The sequence below is a fragment of the Lonchura striata genome, chromosome 13, assembly GCF_046129695.1.
Source record: "Lonchura striata isolate bLonStr1 chromosome 13, bLonStr1.mat, whole genome shotgun sequence".
NCBI classification, from domain to species: Eukaryota; Metazoa; Chordata; class Aves; order Passeriformes; family Estrildidae; genus Lonchura; species Lonchura striata.
In genome coordinates, this window is record NC_134615.1 from 19,914,923 (window position 1) to 19,938,699 (window position 23,777).

At 37.2% G+C, this 23,777-nt stretch overlaps 1 protein-coding gene across 2 annotated transcripts in view; it reads left to right on the forward strand.

Moving 5' to 3' along the window:
• CDH13 (cadherin 13) overlaps window positions 1–23,777 on the forward strand; it is a 462,820-nt gene that overhangs the window by 248,604 nt on the left and 190,439 nt on the right. For both annotated transcript variants that reach the window (XM_077786380.1, XM_077786379.1), the window contains exon 6: window positions 13,957–14,101. In XM_077786380.1, coding sequence (XP_077642506.1) covers window positions 13,957–14,101 — 145 coding nt within the window. The remainder of the gene's footprint in view (window positions 1–13,956; window positions 14,102–23,777) is intronic.

Below are 23,777 nucleotides of genomic sequence, written 5' to 3' on the forward strand. Positions count from 1 at the left end.
AGCTGAGTAAGCCCAGAGCAGTCTCTGTGTGTTGGTTGGCTGCTCCATGGGATGGTGTGAGAGCTGCTTGCAGAACACAGAGTTCCATCTATTGAACACTCCTACGAGCCAGCAGCCCTGGCTTGGCAAGGAGGGGACACACAGCCTTGTGAATAAATCATTGAACCTCCAGAAAAGTGATCAGCCCACTCGAGGTTTTACCGCATTTCCTTTTGTTCCTGTTTCCTTCTTTGGCCTAAATTGAAACAAACACCCAAGTTCTAAAGTAATTCTTCTTGGCCTTCTTTAGGTTTGAGAAAATATTTTGAGATCTTTTTGCCTTCCTAAGCAGAAAGATCTCAAAATTTTAAGTTGGTTTCTTTTTGCAGTTGGTTTTACTTTCCTTATAGAATCATGGAATCTTCCATGTCCCTTTCAAACATGGATTTAGGAGCCTTTTGCTATTTCCATGCCAAGGGATTTACTTGGTGCCATAATAGCAAATATTTAGTTTTACAAAATACCTCAATTAAAACCAGAGTAGGCTCCTTTTTATAGGCTGCATGGGCTTGATGGATTGCTACTGATTTTAGCTCCAAAATCAAACTCTTGGGATTGACTGGACTGAGTTTCTCTTTGTGTTCTGCATTAACACAGCAAGTTACTTAAGAGTGATAGATTTATTAGGTTACTCCAAATCAAAGAAATTATCTTATTTTGGAACCAGCAATATATTGAAGAGAAGTCACCTTGCCAGGGCAAAGGAGAAGAAGAACCTGTTTTGGTGATGTAGCAGAACTGAGTGAGGAGCTCTCATGCAATTTGCCACTAATTGTTGTTTTATTGAACAGTAAAATCCAATCTTAATGTTTGCCGTGTCTGTCAAATTAAAAATAAGAAGGTGACAGGAACAATGGAATAGAGACAGGACTATGCCCAGTCACAGATTTGGTGAATAAATCTTGTTTTCCTTTTTTAGACACTGTCTAAAGTGTCTAAATAAAATTCTGTCTCTACTCAAAGGGACTGTTGCAATTACCTTGGCAGAAATAATGACACTTCAAACTTAATTCTTAAATACATTTCAAGCAAATCATGCTGTACAGTTAAAATAGCTCCCTGTTCCTATAAAAAAGTTCAGATTTTAACACATACCTATTATTGTTTGAAAAGATCTGTACTGGGATGTAAAGTCCCTTAATTGACATGAAGGTTGAATAGTCTGGTCTGTGCAAGAAGTCCCTGTGTTGCTCTGGAGCATCAGCTTCAAAAGTCTCTTAAGGACTTCTTCTTCTAGGACATTTCAAATTTTAAAAAATTGCTGCACCCCAGTAGATTTTAACAGCTCAAAACACTGCAAGATTTCTCCTCCTTTCTGTATTTGTCTGTTTAATTCTCCAGTCTTACCACAGCAATCCTCCCTGTTTTAAATTAATTACCTTTATTTAATTACTTTTACTTTGTACATTCTTTTATTTCTATTATGACTTTAATTGATCCCTGGTACTCTGCTGGTGATTATCTTTGTGGGTCCCAAAGATTCCTTTCCTTGATATTTTGAGTTACAGTTTTGTAATAGGAGAAGGAAATGTTCTTGCAACACTCACTGGGATGAGTTCTGGAATTTACTCCTTTTATCTTCATTTGGTTTGTGGGTGCATGAAAAAGAATCTTGATGATTGTTGTAATTCAAAAAGTTTTTTTTTCACTTGCAGTTTTTAGCGCTTAGAGCATTTAATTAATTTTTTGACCTGGCTACATCCAGGTTTTACTTATTGCTGAAATAACAGATTTTCTAATTCTCCCTTTGCCAAATACAATATTCCACATAGGATTTTCTTTTTCAGTTGGTACAACTGATGCAGCTTGATGCAATCAGGGAGAAAAATAGACATCTACAATATAATCATTGTAAAAAAAAAGCTTTGATTGCATTTTTGGACTGAAAAGCCTGTCTATTAGTATTTGTGGATAGTAAAAAAGGTTTGAGAAGGGTAAAAAAAGAGAAAAGATGATGTTGTAGGTCTTGGAATTCAGAAAATTGCTCAGATAAAGTTGCCATAATTTGGAGTTTAGGAAAACCATGGAGGACAGAAAAAGAGAAATCTTTCTCTCCAGAAACAAAATGGGTGTGGAAATGTGGCACAGATAAAACCCTGAAAGTTAGTGACAAATCAGTAAGGCAGAAAGAAGTCTGCAGATTTGGTTTGAGATCTGATTTTATAGAAGTACAGCACAGGAATTGCTGGGTGTTGTAAAACATCTTGTGAGATCTCAGAATTAAGGGAAAGTGGTGGTGGAGCATAAAATTTACTGCGGAAGTGCCTTCCTAACATGTTAAAGGAAGTAAATTATGGTTGACTGAGATATTTAAAATAAATAAATAAATCCATTGAGGCATGCTAGAACTGCAAATTACACCTTAAGATTAATAGTTTTAACAGGTAATTTTGTCGTGAGAGCTGAAGACCAGTGAAGCATTTCAGAAAGTTCCTGGGTGAAATGTAAGCAAGGAGAATAAAAGAACATGAAATAAATTCGATGTGTCACTACACAGCAGATGCTTGTTGATCCTTCAGGAATTACATTAGAGCTATTTGACTACTCAGAAAATACTTTTACTGTGTTAATTCACCTAATTTGAGACTCATTGACTAAATCTTCCTTTATTCACAATTAATGTAGAGAGATGGTCCAACATGTTAACAGTGACAAAGGCTCAGTTAAGAGAGAGAGAAGAGGTAATTTGAAATGACATTTTATTTTGGGTCAGGCTGCCCTGGGAGTATCTTTCCACTACATCCATGTCTGCAAACTACTTTTCTGCTATAATAATGTGGAAACTGTTCAGATAATTTCTTTTTTTCTGTGAATGAAATATAGATTTAATAGGAAAAATCCACTACACTGCTGGAATGAAACAGAAACTGCTCATTGTGTGTGATCTGGGATGTGCTGATCTGTCTAGCTGCTCTTACCAGGAAGATCAGCTGTCTGAATTATAGAAATATTAGCCACAAGCACCCTTTTGGAAAAAAAACAAAACAAACTACTGGGCATAATGTGAAATTCAATAAAGCTGAATGTAGACAAAAATCAGCAAAAAGTCTTTTAGTTTGGGATGACAGGGCAGGAAAAAGGGAGTTTTGTTACCTCCACTGCTTGCACATCATCACAGCAGCTGAGGGCTTGGAGTGCAGCAGGGCAGGGAAAGCCAAGCTCTAACTCTGAATACTTCTGGGCTATATTTGATATATTTACCCCCACACACATCAAAACTCTTAATATAACAGCTTCCAAGCTCTGATGCTACTGAGGGAGATCGATAAACTCACTTTTACTGACGAGTGTAACCAAACACACAGCAGGGAGGGAGTTGTGATGATGCTTCCCACACCTTTTATCATCAGCATCGAAATGTGTCAGCTTTGGCTCAGCAAACAGGCAGCAAAGTGCCAAATGTTTACTAGACAGGGAGGTGAGGAGGAAGGAGAGGGTTCCATGGCAGGAATGGGGTCAAACAGGCAGAAAAGTGGGTGCCCTGAGTAAAGGAGAGGCTGCCAGGGCTTGGGAAAGGAATTAGAGGGAGATTAAACAGCAGAATAAATAAAAAATAAACAACATCCCAAATAATTAAACACATAAATGAGAAAGGCACACAAACAGAACTCTTAACACTTTATCACCCCATCCTGTGTGCTGGAGAAGGGGCATGGCAAACACCTTGTGCCACAATCCAATCCTGCACAGCATCCTTCTGTGATGGCAGCTTGGCAGCTCTGAAATTGTAATTAATTGTAATGGGTTTTATAACACACAGCCCTTAGGATTTGCAGCATGCTCATCTCGACCCTGTGAGCAGAGACAAATAAATCTCATCTGGTTCTCTTTTCCTGCCTTCTGGAGACCAACCTTCCAAAAGGTGAAGTTTAGGAATGCTGTAGAATTGCATCTTACAAGGCTGTGACAAATGCAGTGTAGAAAAGATGGTGATATCATTTCAAATTTTCAATAGCAGAGCAATTTTATTTATAGGAAAAGCAAATTTTTCAGGAACTCCACCAGGAAAACACTTGTCTCTAAAGTGCTTTCCTCATTGACTCTTGGATCCCAAGCACTCTTATTTTGCTCTTGGATGGGCTTTGAAGGAGTCCTGGCTGCAGCTGTCCCCTGGAGCACTGACAGGGTAGAGAGGATGAGCTGCCACCCCAGGAGTGCAGGCAGGGCTGGAAACTCAGGCTGCAAGGCAGCAGTGACCTGAGGCCCTCCAGTGCAGCCTGTAAAACCTTCTGTTCGAGTGCTTTAGTAATTGCTTGCTTTTGTTCCTTAAAAACAGGGAAACCTGTCCTGTTCCCTCTGTTCTAGCCTGGTATCAGCCCGAGTGCTCCTTGACTTCAAAGACCTTTTCCTACTCATTTGCAGGAACAGATATTTTAAGCAATAATAACAAAGCCAAGTATATATATATGTGTGATATATCTCTGGCATTCGCACTGACCTTTATTTCTTATGCCTAAAGAAGTCAAATCTCCTTGTCACTGATGCGTTTGAGATCTTGCATTTTAGTTCTTGGTCTGATTAACTGCAGGCTCTCTCTGACCCTGGTGCTCCTTGCATCCTGCCATGAGTTGAAATCTGTTAAACTCTTGCCACTTCCCCCACTTTTGGAGTTATTTTTGAGCAGCCAGAATGGTGAGGCGTGTCAAATAATGCCAGGAGCTATTTAAAAGTGCAAAGCTATTTTTTCCGTTTTTCTTTTGTAAGTGTCTTTATTGCTTTTGTGGTGCAGCATAGAGTCTAAAAATTCTGGCCCAGCTTATGTCTTAATCCTTTATTTCAGCCCTACTGTGTCTCTTTTTGATTTTGTGAATATTTTTGTGGTGATTAGAATTGATTGCTTTGGTGAATCCTGATACCTCCTCTGTCTCCCCCACCCCTGCTCTCTTTTGGAGGGGATCAACATGTGCTCTCGTGTGATATGGGAAGATTTTAATTAATATTTACATGATCATCCTTAATACTTTTGGTCTGTGAGAAGTACACGTGGCTGCTTGAAGAGCTGTGCTGCTCCACAGATTTGAGGGATGTTCTCGTTTGTTCACCGAGGTTATTTTTGGAGTGGGCATTCTCATTTCAACTCCTAGATAATACTTAACAGGATGGATGCTTCAGAAGTTATTTTAATTTGATTTTTGAGGCCATATGAGAGATTCTTTGAGGCTTTCTGTTGTAAGGATGCATAAAATTATTTTCACTTGAGCTTTTGTGTCTTTACAGATGTAGAATAGTGTGTAACGGGAGGGAAAAATTGTAAACCGAGAGGACAACTGGGTTTTGAAAGATCTTTCAAAGGTGTTTTGATTTTAATAGGATATATTATCCAGTCTCATCAGGCACTTTGAAAAATCATACTGTGCACATGTTGGTAGCTTAATAATCTTTGTAAATCTAATTTTACATTACTTGCTCAGCAAGAGATGAAATATCACTATCAGTCTTGTGTGCAGAGATCAAAAACCCAGATTCAAGCTTGATTTAAATTTTGTCTGGTCTGTGGCTTTGGTGAAGCCATTTCATCTCTGTCTCCCACCCTATGCCTATCTTATTTATGTGACTGATTCTCGTTTGAAGCACTCTGTGGCTGTTGTCCCATCAGTTCTATCATCATTAATCGGGATGGTTACAGTTTGAGCATCCCTCACCTACTTTATGTCCCTCCTAAAATGGGGATTTTGTGGGGTTTGGAAAGTTTGTAAATGCACCCATTTGCTCTGTGATGGCGGCAGGATCCTGGAGCAGCTCCTGCCATCCCATCTGCTGCCCATGGCAGAGAGAATTTTGGGATAAAGTCAGAATCTTCCCTTCTCTGCTCCCAATTCCTTTGTTCCCTGTGACTGTTTGAACAACTCACCATTAAACCCATTTTTCTCTCATGCAACCTGACTGTTGGTGTCCTAGAAAGTGACATTTCTCAGAGGGACTGGAGTTTACAGAGAAACATCTGGGGCAAAAATGGACAAAAGCTTTGGAAAGCTGCTGCTTAACAGTGCCTGATATTATATAATGCTAAATGTTCTGTGAATATCAAAAGAAATCTTTGCAAGGAGTTCTTGCAAAGAATATTTGTTTATTACAAATAGTTAAATGTTAAAAATAAGAAATCTTAAAATAATAGTCACAAGAATTCACAAGTAAATCTTGTCTGTTCCAAACTGACTTAAAAGCCCCCTGAAAATACCAATTACTGCTTGCTGACCCCTTTGTTCTTATAACTTAAAATCAACCTCAGGAATAGGTGACAAAAACTATGAGATTAAGTTATCCATTTTGTGGGTTTATTTTTCAGTTGACATAGAAAAATCTACTATAAAATCCCAAAATCTTTATTTTATATTTTAATGAGGTGAAAGCATCAAAATAATTTTTGGAATTTGGTTTAGTGTGAAGAAAAAACAGAATTCATTTTGGTATAAAATTTTTATAAGTATGTAATTAATGTATTTTTTTTGCAGTTTATGCTGTCATTCTCTACAGTTTTGGGGTTTTTATATTCCTCCTCTGTGATTTCTTTCATGGAAAAGGGTCCATTTTATACTTAGAACTAAGAAAAATTTCCAGGCTTTAAGCTGTACAGAAAACAACATATTTTTAAACAATATTGTGATTCAGAGACACAGCTGGGGAAGAAAATGCATTTCCTATGACACTAATGGTGTATATATTCAATTAGATAATGAATTCATAATTGCTTGGTTTCCAGCCATGGAGCAATTTAATACATTAAAACAAAAAAAACATGTTAAACATATAGCATTGTAGATTCATTTTTCAGCAAAGAGCACATTCCAGTGATGTCATTTTCTAGGAATATTGAGGCTTTCCTGGATTGCCAGTGCCAGGTTTTCCAGCAGAAAAAGAATTTCTGATCTTATCTCAAGGCACCAGGAGCTTCAGGTACAAGGAGCTTTTGGAGCTGGCCTGTACTGATTGAAAAATGGCCAAGAAAATGTTCTTGTTCTTCGTCCTTCAAGGGAAGGGTGAACAATAAACAGATTTACTGCACAAAAAATCATGTGGAAGATGAGCAGAAAGCTGTGATTTAATTGAATTTGATTAAGGCTCTAAGAGTTTTTGACTTGGGCTGGTTTTGTTTAAAGAAAAAACAGGTGAAATAATGTGGGAATGTTGATTTGACAGTCACATACAGAAAAACCCCATTGTTGACAGGTTACAGCTCAGATGTAACTTGGGCTTTGGAAAGGTAAAAGGTTCTTTTTAGATAAAAGTGTACAAACCTGGCAGAACTTGCTATCTTATGCTTCACAAATTAAAATATTATGTAGACCCTGACCTTTCAGTTTACTGATGGGACTAATTATTAAAATATTAAGCCCACTACCTTAAAAGCCAGAGATAAAAGCACATATTTGACTTTTTATATCTTAAATTTCTCTTTCTTTTCTTAAAATGTCTATGAATGCATCTACAAACCTTGCATCTGAAGTGATCCAAGATGATGAAGTGACTCTTACTGAAGAATTCATTCCTTGTTACTTTGGAGAGATAGAAGTCTTGGGCTTTAAAAAAAAAAATTGCTAAATGCACACAGTTAAGAGATAGTTGTGCTTAGAAAATAGGAACTGTGTAATAACTGATTTTTGAGAAGGATGCAGTAGCAAGGTGAAGTCCATGGAAGATACTCCTGGAGTACTTACATGGCTAAATAATCCCTTTCACCTTGGCTCAGGCTCTGAGTGCCAGGTGAAATTCTCCAATTGCAGGTTATGGTGTTGGTTTTTGCCATCATCTGTGCAGTTGTGCTGTGGTGATTGATAGAATTACGTTTTCCTTTGAAAAACTGAGTATTTTTGTTTTGAATTCTCTTCCTCCATCTCTTATGGAGCAATAGAACTATTAGCTCATGTTTTATTCATACTCTTAAATCAGGAAAATTTACTTGTAGTTAGTTTCTCCTTGTCTGAATTATTGTCTTCTCTGAGTTGTGTTAGGTAATTGCATAAACTTTTTACTACATTCTTGCACTATAAAGAGAATTTCTTTACTACATTTTATGACCTAGAGGTGACCAAATTTTATTTTCTTACCAGGAAATTGCCTGAACAAAAGGTCCTTTCCTTAGTGTCAATCCACACTTAAAAATTGATGATAAACAAACCTAACAAATATTCTCAATAATTAATCTGATCAATAAATAAATCCAGCAGAAATTAGAATAACTGAGGTGGGGCAAGTGGTGGTGTTGCAGTATTTTGGATGGTGCAGTGCTCCTGTGAGTCTGGGGATGAGGAACAAGTAGAAAAACCATATGTTGAAACAAATGGAAAACATCCATGAGAAACATTCCTGTGGGCAACAAATTGGAAATTAAAATTAGATGGCAGGTAATGACTAAATATCCTGTCTTAGGTTTTGAAGATAATTAGGCACTAAAAGATATTCCAGATTTACTTATGAAAATCTCCAAATTTATGATGTAATTTTATGTGGGCCATTGGCTGGCTGGCTGCAAAGTGAAAATAGACATTTATATGCAGAGAAGGAAGGTGGCTCTCCAGAATCATTTCACCAAAAGCAATAAATGAATGAAAACAACCCTTCTGTGAAGAAAAACCTTTGAAATTACTTGAAGTAATGGTAAGAACGCGACTGGTTATCTTTTCATGTAAATGTTATTGCTGACTGCAGAGTAGAAAGGATTCAAGACTGTTTAAAAATAAAGCAGACAGCTTAAAATGAGCAACTTTGAATAAGCTTAACTTCTGATGAGATCATTATATTTGGGGTGATGAAAGATCCTTGCTTTGCAAATGCTGAGGGAAATTGGATGGGAAGTCTAGAAATTCATTTTGAGAGGGGAGAGGGTTCAGTAGGAGTTTTCCAGAGAGGATAAAATCTCTTTCTGCCTGCACTATGGGGGTTTTTGTTGCTTTTCCCTGTTCCATTGCTGTGCCTAATTTGATCAGTGTTTCTGGCTATACTGGGACACCAGCCAAAGTCTGCTTTGCATCTGATCGTGGAGTTTTGTGCCATGAGGTGTAAAATTTCTCCTAAAGCCTTGATTATCCTTTGTGGTTTGAATGTACACTTGTGTCAGAAATGGAATTGGGATTTAGCCTCAAGAGCTGCTGAAAATCACAGGTTAGGTTATGGTGAGCATAACTCCATCATTATCATCGAGTCGCGGTTTGGGTTGGAAAGGAGCATCTAATTTCCACCCCCATGTGTGGGAATATAAAAAGGTAAAAGACTTTAGGAAGAGCAAAAAAGCCCCAGAAAGTAGACATAAATCTGAGAAAAGTTGAGAAACTTCAAAACCTTCTCATAAGAAGCTGAGAAAATGCGAACCAAGTAAATATATTTATATTTATTATAAGGAACAAGAAAGAACAAGAACCTATTGATAGTTCAAGATGTGAAAAGTCCTAGATATAGGCTTTGCAAAGATTAAAAAAAATTCAATCTTATATAATGAATTATTATGTATTTTTTAAAATTCATAAAAGCCCTTTTATTAATGTTAAGCCCATGTAAGTCCTTTTCTCATTAGTTAAATTATAATAACTTTACACCTTTTCTTTTATATTATTAGTTCAAAGAATATATAGAAAAAAACTTTACATAACTACCATCTTATCTTAAATCGAGATTTACATAAATGTTGTTATTTTTTTCTATATCTTACTTTTTACTTACATAATACAAACAAATCATAAATCCTAAGTCTACAACCAATCAAAGTCCCATGCCATTTTGTAAAACACAAACCAATCCAACACCATGAACATAATTCCATAATTTTTAAGTGGGAAAGCTTCAGTTTTTCACAAAATAAACAGCTTCAGAACTCTGCAGGTTGTTTGTTTTGGTTTTTGTTTTGTTTTTTTTTTTTTTTTTTTCCAATTTGTTCAAATCTGTCTTTATGCTTAGCACATGTCCTTGGAACAGCATTGTTATAGTCAGGTAGGAACTTAAACCCTTTCTGAATGTGCCATTACAATTTCTTGTTATCAAAAGAATTAATTCAGTATCTGTCATGCATCAGACAAGTTTTCCATTAAAACCAGATAGGCTTTCTTGCCTTCTGCATTGAAAGACTGAAATCTCACAGTTCTGTTACTTGGGACAATCTCGTTTCCCACCTGGTTTTGTTTACAGCCTGTTCAAAGTGCCAACATTGTCTTGTACTTGAATGCTTTTCTCACTTGCATGTGTTGGGTTTTTGGAAATAACAATATACTTCTGCTGTTATTTTGTGACAGATTTTATGGATTTTTGGTTTTTGTTTTAATTTGGGGTGCTTTTGTTGTTTTTTTGGAGAAGCTAGATAAAATATCAGACAGCTTCTTTCACAAACTGGTCATATAAAGAATGATGGCCATAACTTCAGTGCTGCAGGTTTTTATTTTGAAAACATTGTAGAATGGGTTTAAAAGGAGCTGGTGAGTTAACTAAGTGCTTAAGACAGGCTTGAAAATTACTGTACAAAGATTAATAAAATAAAATCCTTGGCCATTTCAATAAAATAAAGAAGATATCATGTTCCTACAGACCTGTCATGCCAAATTTTTCGGACAGCTGCTCTCAGATGCAGTGGACTTGGCAAAGATAAAGCAAATCTATTTCAGTCATTAATAAGAATCTCCTATTCTTTTCCTTAATCTGTGCAAGTCTGAGAAAAACCCCAAAAACAAGTGTTAGATCAGCTTTTGTTTTAAATTACTTACAATTCTGATAAAGTAGCTGAAGTAGTTTTTTAAATTTAGCAAAGTCTTTGTTCTTTCCAATGAACAGCACAGTCACTTGATACTGAGAGATAGATTAGGAGAAAATTATCTTGAATTTGAAAATTAATTTCCTGGAATTTCACAGAGAAATATCACTATTCTTTCACTTCTCAAAGCAATTAACATAGTTTTGATGAGTCAGTTTTACTGTGATAAAGTGTCCAGCTCTGGAGTCTTCAGCACAGGGATGATGTGGAAATGTGGGTCCAGAGGAGGCCACAAAAATGAGCAGAGGGCTGCAACACTTCTCCTGTAAGGACAAGCTCAGAGAGTTGGGGTGCTCAGCCCCAAGTCTGATCACTGAGTTTTGTGTTGTGAGGTGTAAAATTTCTCCTAAAGACTTAATTTTCCTTTGTGGTTTGCATGTAAAGAGAAGAAAAGGCCCCAGGTGGACCTTAGAGCCACTTCCAGGGGATTACAAGAAGGATGGGGATAAATATTTAGCAGGGCTTGTTTGGTAGGAAAAAGAGAAATGGTTTTGAACAAAAAGAGAAGAGATTTGAAGTAGATACAGAGAGAGGAAATTACAATGAGGGTGGTAAAACACTGTCATGGCTTGCCCAGAGATGAGGTGGATGTTCCATCCCTGGAAAAGGCCAGGTTGGATGGGACTTGGAGCAACCTGCTCCAGTGAAAGGTTTCCCTGCCCATGGCAGGGGTGGAAATAGATAAACTTTAAAGGTCCTTTCCAAGCTAAATTATTTTATGATTCATTTTGTCAGCAGTTTCCAGCTGTAGCTAAAACTTTATCTGACTTTAATTCAGTTCCGGAAGGGAATCACTTTTCCTTTCCCAGTCCCCATCACATCCCATGGCAAAGATTCCTGCATTGATTTTGGAGTTCAGAGTTTGGAGTTAAAGGGGAGGTGCTCCCAGAGATCTTCAGCTGTGACAAAACTGTGGGAATTATCCCAGTCAGAATGTTTGTCTGCCTTTTAGTTGTTAAGCCATATAATAAAAAATAAGGCTTGGGAAAGGCTTGCAAGAGCAATTCGTAGACAAGTGAGGATAAGCAGTGAGTAGATGTTAAAATGGACTCTGACACTATTTACAAACAGTGCCTATAAGTAGGTGTCTCACTCATCACAAATACTCCTACTCACCCCCAACACATTGAATTAAAAAAGTGGAAGGTATTTACAAGCATAACAAGAAACAGAGAAAGGTGATAATAAGCCATCCATTTTCATAAGGAATTAGGATTCTGACCTATTTCTTTCCCAGCAGGATTTATCGCTAAGTTATTTATAACTTACAGGTATAAGACAGAGCAATGAAGAATAAATTAACAGTACAAACAAAATACTCAGAGACTTCCAGCCCCTGCTGGCACCATTTTCTCAGGGAAAGACTGGGAGAGAGTGATATTAGCATCTGAGCTCAGGTTCATTTTCTGGCTGGCTTAACTCCATTAGAGTCTGGGGATGGGGAGGGCAGGTGAGAATGATAGTGGTGTCTCAGCCATGTTTATTGCTGTATTTATTGATTTCTCGTGAGGTGAGAGAGCTGCAGGTATAGACACAGCTGCAATCGAAATTGATTTCTCTGTTGTTTAAGGAGTTTTGGCGTGGTTTGCCCTGGTGACTCGTTGGGACCTTGCACTGCACATGGTTTGGAGGGTTGAGATTTCTCTCGACTTTCTCTCCAGTTTTTGGACATAAAGAAAGTCCAAACAAATCTTCAGCTTGTGAATATACCCACTTGACTGAGGATGTTCTTTCATTCTTCCACACCTGATTAGAAAACCCAGAGAACTCTGAAAATAGCCTAAGAAACACTTCATGCCATCAGCATTGAGAAAATGTCTAAACGTCTACAGCATTCCTGCTTTTTTTGTTTTGTATTGTTTTTCATGGTTTTATTTTCTCTTTGTTTTTAAAAAGTCTTCTGGGTGAGCATTAATGTCACTTCTACTGTGAAATTCTGTATGTGTCCACTGGAGGTGTGCTTGATAAAGGAAAAAAACAAATTCTAACAAAAAGAATATCTAAATGTCTACAGCATTCCTGCTTTTTTTGTTTTGTTTTGTTTTTAATGGGTTTATTTTCTGTTTGCTTTTAAAAAGATGAGCATGAATGTCAATTCTACCATGAAATTCTGTATGTGTCCACTGGAGGTGTTCTTGATAAATGCAAAGAAAAAAATTCTAACCAAACCTTCACACGAATAGGATCAAATTTGCAAGGGGTCTTGTTTTTTGTTTTTTTTTTTTAATCTCTGGTCTATTAATTCTTTGGGCAAAATGAAATCTTTAAGCTGCTAGGGGGTATCTCAGTTTGGATGTCCATCTGTCTCTCTTCTGCTTCGAGGAGAAATGTGCTCTGAGCCTGGTCCAAATGCACGGGCTACAAGTGGTGTCTTTGCCAGGGTCTGGCCACACCAACACTCATCAGAACTCTTTTTTTCTTACTTTTTGGAACTCAAAATGTCCCTCAGACATTTTTAGATGTTCCAGGTTCAAGTCAGAAGCGTTTAAAACCCTAGCAGGCAGCTAAAAACAGCTGCAATTTTTGGTTTAAACCATAGAATGATTTGCCAACCTTACAGGAAGAACAAAACGTCACAAAAGTTTAGATATTATAGTAAAAGTAGTCACAAAGTAGAAGGAAAAAAATTTAAGTGCTGTACAGGGGGGTTTTAAATCCTATATAGGGGGGTTTTAGTTTTATACATAGAAGTCAAAACTTTTAAGATAGAGAGATTTAAGCCTGTCCTGTCCTCCCTCTTTCTACTTCCTTACCTCCATGTTCTTAATAATGTTAGCACTCACAAATTAGAGTAGAAAAGCACCATTTAATATAAGTAATAAGTATTAAAAAAAAAAACTACGAACATTTAACACATAATGTACCATGTGAAAAATAACAGCAGCCATGGGCAGGAGGAGAGAAGAAGAAGACGAGAGTCAAAAAACATGTCAGGGTGTGTGTGTGCCTCTCCCTAAGCTTCTGAGCTAACTGCAGCAGCCCAAAAAAAATCTTCTAGATAGCTTACAATAAACTACCTTAAGACCAAACAACAAAAAGTACTAAGCCTTTCTTTAAAAGCACAAGTTAAAGGAAAAATTTTTCCACCACACAGAGCCACCCCGAACTAAAGCTTACTCCAGCACTTACTCTCTTCTCGCTGTGACAGTGAACTGATGACTTGGTTCCTTTCTGTGTTCACCCAGCTGGAAGTGGAGGTCGTGGACATGAATGGGAAAACCATGGACGGCCCGGTGCGCCTGGACATCTTGGTCATCGACCAGAACGACAACAGGCCCATGTTCAAGGAGGGCCCCTACGTTGGCCACGTCATGGAGGGATCTGCCACAGGTGAGTCCCAGCCAGCCACAGCTGCTAAATGGAGCCTGAACAAATCCTCTCTTGATAAGTCCATTATTAGCACCTTGTACAAGCTTTCTTGCTGATTTTGGTGGCTTGCTGTTTTCTTCCTCCGTGAAAAGAGCAGCACAACTTTAGGAGAGTGGGTAATGATTTTTGAAAAACAAGTCTCTTTAGTAAAAAAAAAAAAAAAAAAGTAAAGGGCAAAAAACCTCCAGAAATTAATTGGAAATAGGTGCTTTGATTTAGGTTCATGTTTTTATTTCATCACTGGAATCATTGTAGACAACCCCTAGGATATGATTAAGATTCAAACCAAATACCATGAGCAATTTCTGTGAGAGTTGGAATTTAATATTTTTTTCTTGTAAGTTCTGTTACTGGAAGGGTTATTTTTATTTGTTTATGTAGCATGAATCTGGTAAATAACACAGATAAATGGAAAGCACATTATGAATAAACTAATGTTGTAGGGCAGATTGAAATACTGAACAATGCTGGTAAACAGATGTTGTAAATGTAGATACAACAGTTGCAACTAAACAAAAACACATTGAGAATTAAAGTTAGTAAGGAAAATGTTCTGATTAAATTTCCTATTGATTTTGTCTGATAAAGAAATTCTACAAGAGTAAGATACTGTTCCAAGTTTTAATGTGGGTGTAACTATCCAAGTTAAACTCTTCCCTTATATTATGTGAGCTTTCTGGTGAATTTTGCATTTTCACATAGAGTTCTTCATATCTAGAAACCTGTGGGTATGAAATGCATTGCAAGCTGCTCCTTAAACAGATTAAATTTTTGAGGTAAATGTTTATTTACCTCACTTGTGACAAGCATGTAATGAAGATATTTATGATATTTTCAGCCAAACAAGAAACGTTTAATAATTGAGAATATGGCTGCCAGTGGAACACTTTTCTTTTGTAGGTCTCTAGTACGTTTTTGAACTGGCAATTCCCAGTTTTTATTATCCATAAACTCTCCTTGCTTTTCCTTTTTTCCCCACTCCTCCTATTGAAGTTTACACTTCTGATTCAGCAGAGATGTTTCTCAGCCCATCTTCCAGTGAATTCTCCTGTAATAGTTCCATCCATTTACTCCTATTGCTGCTTTGTATTGACTCAGGTATCATTTAGCATTTTGATTGTCTTTCCTGTTGGCCAAAATTTGAATGATTTTTCTCAACTTTCTTCCCTTCCCCTCCCTCCCTTCCCTCCAGGCATTCATCACATTAAACTTCATAGCCTCATTTGCCTGGTGTCAAGAGCACCAATGCTTGCAAAATTATTTTGTGCACAATGGAAGCTGCGGGATCAGGGTAGGCTGGAATCAGTCACAGCACCCACCCAGCCAAGATTCCCTGGTCTTGTTTTCCATAGTTCTTCACAATTTATGGCACATATCTCCAAATTATTCATCAGGCTCTGCTATTTTATCACAGGGGTTATCAGAGAATATTCCGAGCTGGAAGGGACCCAGCAGCTGTCGTGCTGCTCCAAATCAAAGGTTACACTGCACAGCTTGATAGGAATCCTGATGTGCTTGCAAGTGGCATTCCTGAGTCCTTCCCTTTGGATTGAAATTGGGCTGTATTTCATTTCTGAAGATGCAAAAGGAAGGCTTTGTATGGGGATTTTGGGAGGAATTTCAAATGAGCTAGAGACGGGATCTCTGAGATTTTAGATGATGCAGTTTATTTTTCTTATCTTCTGTACAGGTAGGAAGGGTGAGTTTGACTCACATCTTCACAGCATGGCCCAGAAGGTCACAAGACCCTTAGTTATAAGACCTTTTTAAGGATTTATTGACTAATAAAATACTCTTAATAAAGATATTTATACTTTTGATCCAATCATTAAATATTTCATTTTATGGACTCATGTTATAGTGTAAGCTTTCTTAGTTAATTATATTATAATACACAAAATTACAATACTGCATTTTAAACTTTTTGATTACCTTTGTAATAACTTTTATTTTTTATATATCTTAAATTCTAAACTTTTTTTTTTAACTCAATGTGTCTCTGCTTTAAACTATAAATCCACATTCTGTCTTTTATTACCAAAGCCTTTTCCAAGGCCTCAGATCAAATCCTGTGTTTAATTCTAAGCTTTGGCTTACAGGCCCAAAGTTGTGAGAATTCCCTGCATTTCAGATTCCAACAGCTTTGCATTGGATACAAAACCTTATTTCTTATCACAGCCACCTTCAGCTTTGTTCAAGCTCTGAATCAAACCCACTCACTGAAATTCTGCTAAAAATAAAAATTGCTCAAGTAGGTATCTTGGATTTGTCTTGATGCTCCCTGGACCAAAGTGTAAATGTCCATGGATAGCAATAATTCCACTAATAATTCCACAATTATATAAAGAAATATGTAAATATAGTGTGAAACTCATCTGAAGGATTTGGGACTTTTTAAACCATTCAGATGATATTATTATCTTATTTTAAATTACCCATTACAGGGTTCCTCTGTGTTTTCCTGTTAGGCCACAATTTTGTCAGTCACAAAACCAATGGAATTCTATAGAGATTTTCCACTCATTTATTAACTCTTTAATTGAACTTGTGTGTTGTCTCTTCATCAGGAATATCAAAGATTTACTGATAAAATAAATCTTAGAGTTATCATCAAAAACTTAAGTATGTAAACCTTAATTTTAAAAATCAAATTAATATTAATATTAATATTAGACTTCCCTGGTGTTGCTGTAAGACATATTTTCCAGCTTTTTATTGTTTTACAAAGTGACTTTTTTCCTTAATGAGTTGCAAGTTAATTTCTTAATTAGGGAACTACACAGAAATTACAGAGAAAAGTTGTGCCAAGCCCTTTTTATGACTCTTCTTTTCTCTTCTGAGATAGATATAAATCCACCAAAACTGAAGAAAACATGGAAATAGTGTTTAATTTTTGTATTTATTTAATCTGTGTATGAATAATTAAAGAACCTTTTGAGCGCAGTCCCAGTGAGGATGGTTTGGATGGTGTACAAATAGATTTTTTTTATGTCACTAAGGCCATTTAAATTTTTGTATGTGTGATATTTAAACTCACAATAAACACCACTGGTTATTTGGACACCTACAATTTATGTGCCATCACATTTCTGGAGAGGCAAGTACCTGCCTATAATTACTGAGAATACAAACCACGTTACAATGAGTATTCATCTGAATTTCAAGCTCGGGCTTGCCAGACCTTATAATTAATGATAAAAATATGTGACTGCTAGGTGATATTGCTACAGATTTATTTCTTGATATATCATTCTTAGGGAAATTTAATAATATAGTTAGTTACAGTAAATTAGCTCTTTTCAGGGAAAATTGTCATGGTTCTGAAAATAGCCCAGAGTCAAATCCTAACAAAGTACACTCAAATGTGTGCTTAAAGTGACCACAGATGTGCTGAGATTTCTATTAGGTCTTTTCCTGGAGGGACTGCAAGCTTGGAGGCTTTTTATCATAAATAAATAAATTGGAAGACCAGTGGAAACTGTTTGAAGACAGAAGAACCAGTTTGATTTGCTGTTTTTTATTTACACCAGCTCCCCTTTCTGGATGAGGTTGCAGTCAGCATAAATGTACCAGGAAAGTAATGGTTGAGCCTGACTCAGTGACACTGATGGCAATTTTTGGACTGCCTGTAATGAGTTTTGTGTTTGCTGCACTGCTGATTTCTCATGTTTTTGTTTTCTGAGTTATGACCCAGTTTATTTCCCGTAGATATCTGATTTTTCCAGCTGCCAACTCAAGGAGCTGTGTCTTGCAGCAACCCCACCTAAGCACATTAAGGAGGGTGACTCCAATCCCATGGATTCCATAGGCAGGCAGAAACATTTGGATATCTGACTTTTAGAGGCTGGAAAGTGGAGGAGGGTTAAATGAACTTGGCAGCCACCTCAATTCTCTTGCTGGAGGCACTTGACAGAAATTATTTTAAACACATTTGACATTATGTGACTTACAACAACATACTGCAAACCCAGTGGGGTAAAATCTTAACTGCAGTGGTTTAGCAAAATTGCTTGAGAATTGCATTTAAAGAAAGCAACTTGTTTTATGTGCTGCACAATAGCCTGGATCCATTGCATTGCAGCCAAGGAGCCTGGACTGACAGATGTCTATAAATAATTGCTGGAAATAAAGGGACACTTGGAGACATTTAGAGAGGAAACAGAAGGAATTAAGAAGAACAGCCTAGAGGGTTCTGCAGTATCATCAAATAGTAATTTGTAGAGATGGATAAGGCATGAGGAAGGGGCTGATTATCATTGGCAGATCTGCACTAGAAAATAGTGCAGTGGTTCAGGTAAATGAAAACTAGTATAATAAATAAAATGCCTTTTTATTTAGAACAACCTGCCAGGTTGGTTGGTTTGTTGTTTTTTTGGTTTTTTTTTTTTTTTTAATACTTAACCTAACAATAAGTTCAATACACAGATTAATAGAAATAGGATTTTATATGATAGATGGAGTCAAAAGAGTCCATGAAAGGGAAGCAAAAGGCCAGCTGGACTAGAAAAGTGGCAAAACAATTTTGGCATCATTGACTTTTACACACCTGCTGCCAGCTTTAATACTTTTCAAGTATTCTGGTACTGTTTTTCCAGACTCTCTTTATTTGTGGCCTGCAATCCTTGTTGGCCTGTGGCAGAAGAAGATTGCCAAAGCTGTAAAATGAATCAAATTGCATCGAATTGGTGAAGTCTCAAAGACTTCTTTCTTTTGACCTATAAATCCCAGGGGACAGAGGGAAATCAAAGGGTTTGTTTACAAGTTGTCTTTTTGCTGAAAGATTAAAATTTTTTAAAGTCACAAAGAGCCATTAGAAAAGGATAGTAAAGGATATATCTTTTTATTTAGGTAAAAGTAGAATCTGGAGTTTTCCAATCTTCTCATTCTGCCTGCACCAGGATCAGGGTGACATTTGAGTCTTTTTGTCAAAGAAGTTACACTGTTGTGCATAAATGTTTATTTGTTGATATTTTATTGAGTTGGACTTTTGCAGTATAAACTTAGAAGCATCTATAGATCTGAACTGCAAAGCAGAAATATCACAGAAAATTGACCTCAAAACAATCTCCAAATTGTATATTTGAACCTGAAGTTTTTTGATTCCTAGCACTGCCACCCGCAGCAATACTCAGATTTAGATGAGATTTGAAATGTCAGATCTTACATATTTAATTATGAAACTTATTGCTATGAGCTCTTGTGGAAAACAGAATAATAAATTGGAAGAAAACAGTGGATGAGGAAGCCTCTGACTCAAAGAAAGCTAAAGAATACAGAAAACTCCTTTATTTGTGAAAGCCAGCCTGTTTCCCAGCTTTTCCCCAGTCCTTGCTACTGGAGATGGAATGTTCAGCTTTGGGTATAACTCAGCAGAGCAGTTTCTAAGTTCTTTTTCTTCCAGATATGTTCAGTTCTGGGTAAACTTGAAAACTTGCTGATGGCAAACTTTCAGCTATCCTTTCTTGGGATTAATCATCTGCATTTCAGCAAAACTCCACTCGCTGCCTCAAAAGCCTTTGTAATCTGGCCTGTAAATATATCGGATGTGAACTAGGTAGAAACATCTGTAATGTCAATATTTAAATTTCCAAGCAGAAGCCAAGCAGCAGCCAGGCTAATTATGCACAGCTGCTTTGTATATCCCAGTAGGAAATTTTTCACAGATCTGTGTGGAATAAAATACAGCTGTATATGAATATGGTTATTGTGTGTATGTATAGATATATTTATTTTTTTAATATGCATGATGTGCATATATTGCAGGGAGATGAGCATATATGGACAGATATCTGATTTTTTATTAGGGATTCAGGTGTATTTTAGTTACTGTGTATGTACATGATGGAAAGAAAAGATATTTATCTACTAATAATTTATTGTATTATGGCAGACAAATATCCACTGTAGTCTTCCTGTTGGAAATTGAAAGGAGTAACCCATTAAAGCACTACCAATTAATTAACAGGTTCCCAGGTATGCAAGCGTGGTTAAACCAGTGCATTTGCAGGAAATGAAAATAATCTCATGTGTAGCAATTAGCAGTTCCCTCAGCCTGGCTCTGGGATGGGAGTGTCTGGGAGCAGGAGGCTCCAGGGTTCAATTAGTCCTGATTGGACTAATTGGAAGAGGTTAAACCCAGGAAAGGCTCCAGCCCAGCTTAGGTGCACAGGTAGAATTACTGACCTGCTTCGGAGGACTGGAAATGAGTCTCCTCCTTCAGTCCCAGACAGAAAATTCCCTTTGCCTTTCTGCACAAGTGATTTGTGTGCCCACTGCCCCTCCTGCTGAAATGAGCTTTCTTGTTTTTTTTTCCATAGATACACACAAGATATACTAAAATTCAGCCTGATGGCCAGATCAGCATTAATGCCTGATGTTAAAGGCTGTAAAAGCATCATGGTCTCTGTGCCTTGGACAATTCATGGAGTGCAGAGCTCACACCACCCTGCACAGAGCAGTGATGGTTGGAGTTTTGGCTCCTTTTGCATTATAGCCCGGGATCATGAAATAAAAATGAGTATGTTTCTTAAACAAAGAACAAATGAATTTTTTAAAAAAATGCTGGAGTCCTTGCTGGGTAGTGGAACACAAGGGCTCAAATGGATTTGTGCAATTTGAGATGTAATTGTTTGCAAAAGGAAATTTATGCACCAATTTACTTTCCAGTGGCTTTTGCACCTGGGCTTTTGCACCTGCTTTGTGCATCTCCTTCTGTTCTCTCAGAAGAGACAGGGATGAGCTTTAAAGCTCCAAGCACTTAGGACACATGAGATAAACTCATCCATGTATATCAATAAATTGAAAGATCCTGCAGTCCCTGGAAAGCATTATCTGAAAAAAACCTCATGGCTGTGTGGCAGCCTGCAGGGAGGGAGCGTGCTGCAGCCATCTAGGCAGGCTTTATTAGTGGTATAAACCCTCAGTTTGTGTTTATACACTTCTAAATCACCCTGTGTAGATATTGCCTTGCCATCCCCTCCGTGCAGGCCAGCAGCCCTGCAGCAGCCAGGGGCCTGGCAGCATCCACTCCACCATATTTCATCCAGATCCTTTAAAAGCACATGAAGAGGGAGATAAATCCCCAGAACCTGCAATCATGTGCCATAAATCCATGGCGTGGCTCGAGGCTGGTGGCAGGGATGCTGCAGTTAGCCCCATCCCACCCAGGCTGGGTGTAAATCCCAGGCTGGTGACACCAGGGGTGGTGGCAGGGACAGTGTCCCCTCGGACTGCAGGGCTGTGCTCTGGCCACTGCTCCAAGTGCCAAAGATAAAAAAAAGCCAAAAATTTGTCAATGCAGGCAGGCTTTGCCAATAGAGAGATCCATCCTCCTTTTATTGTGGAAGAGACGAATGGAATACTCAGCACTGCACAATGGCAGGATTGTTTATTCCCTTGCAGGTTAACCTAATTAATTACAATTTTAATTGAAAGGTGCTATCAGATAGATAGTGCCTTAAAAAACAAACAAACAAAAAAAACAGAAAAAAAGAATAAAAAAAAAAGTTATTTTTAAACTGTAGGATCACATTTTTCTTTATTTTTTTTCTCATTTCTCCCTTTATTTCATGCCCCCACAGTTCTTCTTCTTTCCCCACCATAAATATAGAGTTTGGGGTTTAAATTGCAGTCTGTAATCCCATGAAGTCAAAAAAGAGTTGCACACTACCCTTAGAAGAGTGAAAGCAATTGCAATAGGAAAGGAAACCTCAGTGAGAATGACCCCACAGTAATCTATTTTTGCAGTATGAGAAGTTTGTGCTATTTCATAGAAATATCCAAAATAGTTCACTTGGCTTTCAGATACTGAGCACAACTGCTAGAAAAAGGCATTCTTTGACTTATCATTCAGATCACATCTGCTAAATACAGAAAACGTCCCCTTTGCACACCACTAATCATTTCCACACACAGTTGCACTATTTCTCTATAGCAGTTTCTCATGGCTGTCCACCAAAAATAAGTGGGAAATTACATTTATTTTTAGAAGTCAAGCTCTCCTGGTGAGCACCACCAACATGCTTGAAAGTAAGCAGGAGAAGCTTTTATAAAATGACACATTTGTACCTGAAGAACTTTCTGGAAATGTTGAAAAGTTTATTATTGGCTTTCTTGTGGAGGGAAAGGGGGAAAGGTGCTGTCAGCTGATGCTGAGCTAGATTCACACTTGGGGAATGTGATAGACAGGTTGAAGGTGAGATCTCAGCTCTTGCTTTCAATCCATCTTCTGCTGGTACATGTCAGAAACTCCAGCAGAAATGTCTTTTAAATGTGGTTTGAAGAAAATATTAACAGATACAGATTCAAGAAAATGCTTTTTGGGAACACAAATGTAACTCATCATTGCTGTATTTAAGCACTGAGCAGTAAGATATATTAAATATTCTTTTGATGGAAAATACATGACTTCAGGTCCATGTTTCAATTGTACCAGTCAAAGTTGTGAAGGCAATAAAAAATTCATTCCAAAGTAAAAAGAAAAAATAACTTGGATAAAGAATTTTAACTGATTTTTCCTCAGTCTTTACTTATTGTACTTAAAACCCACTTGTATTTTGAAAATGGAAATTATTATGTGCTAAGAATTATGTTGGTGACAATCGTGGATATTTTCTTGGACAGCTCTGTCCCAGCATCAAATATGTGTTTTAACAGTGTGCTTATACAGAATGTTCTATTCTAAAATTAGTGTGGCAAAACATGATCTTAAGAGCACTAGAAGTATTTAATGAATGTTTTAAGAGACAGGAATATTATAAAAAATTTGATTTTGTATAAAATAGTAATATTTGCCATGCCAACCTTATGGCAGTACATATAACACCTCCAAAAACAGGAGAGGTTCATTGCTGGATGAAAATGTTTCCATTTCCTTTGTGGAATCTCTGAGAGAAAAACAAAATACGATTTCCATTATAAAGGTAAAGAGCACAGTCTACTTTTAATGTCATTTCACTTTAATTATCAAAAGCATTGTCAGGAAACTTAGCAGGGAAATTTATTTTTAACGTGGTTTTGAAATTGAGAGACACACCTCAAGACAAAGCTACTTTAATTAATGAAATAATTAGCAATACACTGCAGGTCTTGTCCATGGGGGTCATATGATTGCTCACTCAATTAATATATTATGAATTTTCTTCCAGTCTACTCGAGGGTGTAATTTTATTAAGCACACATGGAGACTGTATTTCTTGGCCTTGCTGCTTTAGACTCTAAAAGGGCAGAGTTTAGCTGATCTCACAGAGAGAGGTAAGAAAGATTTATTTCCCCAATTGGATGGGGGCAAAAAACCCCCAAAACCAAAGTAAAAAAACCCAAAAAGCAACCAGAACCCCCCAACTCTGCACATTCATTTCATCAAACCCTTTTTCACATCTCCCAGATGAGGATGTGTTATTTGTTGCTCTAAGCAAAAGTCTCTCATCTATAGTGACAACTTTTGGGCTTTGAAAATATTGCCAGTCTCAGTATGTTTTTACAATCTGAATTTCATGATGTTTGATTAAAAAAGAATCTCCTGAACAGTCATTCTCTTTTACCATTAGTGGTTATAAATACAGTATCTTTCTTTAAAGGAGCTTTAAATTTTTAAAGAGGTGTTATTTGGAAGTTTTTTATCTGTCATTTCTGTGGT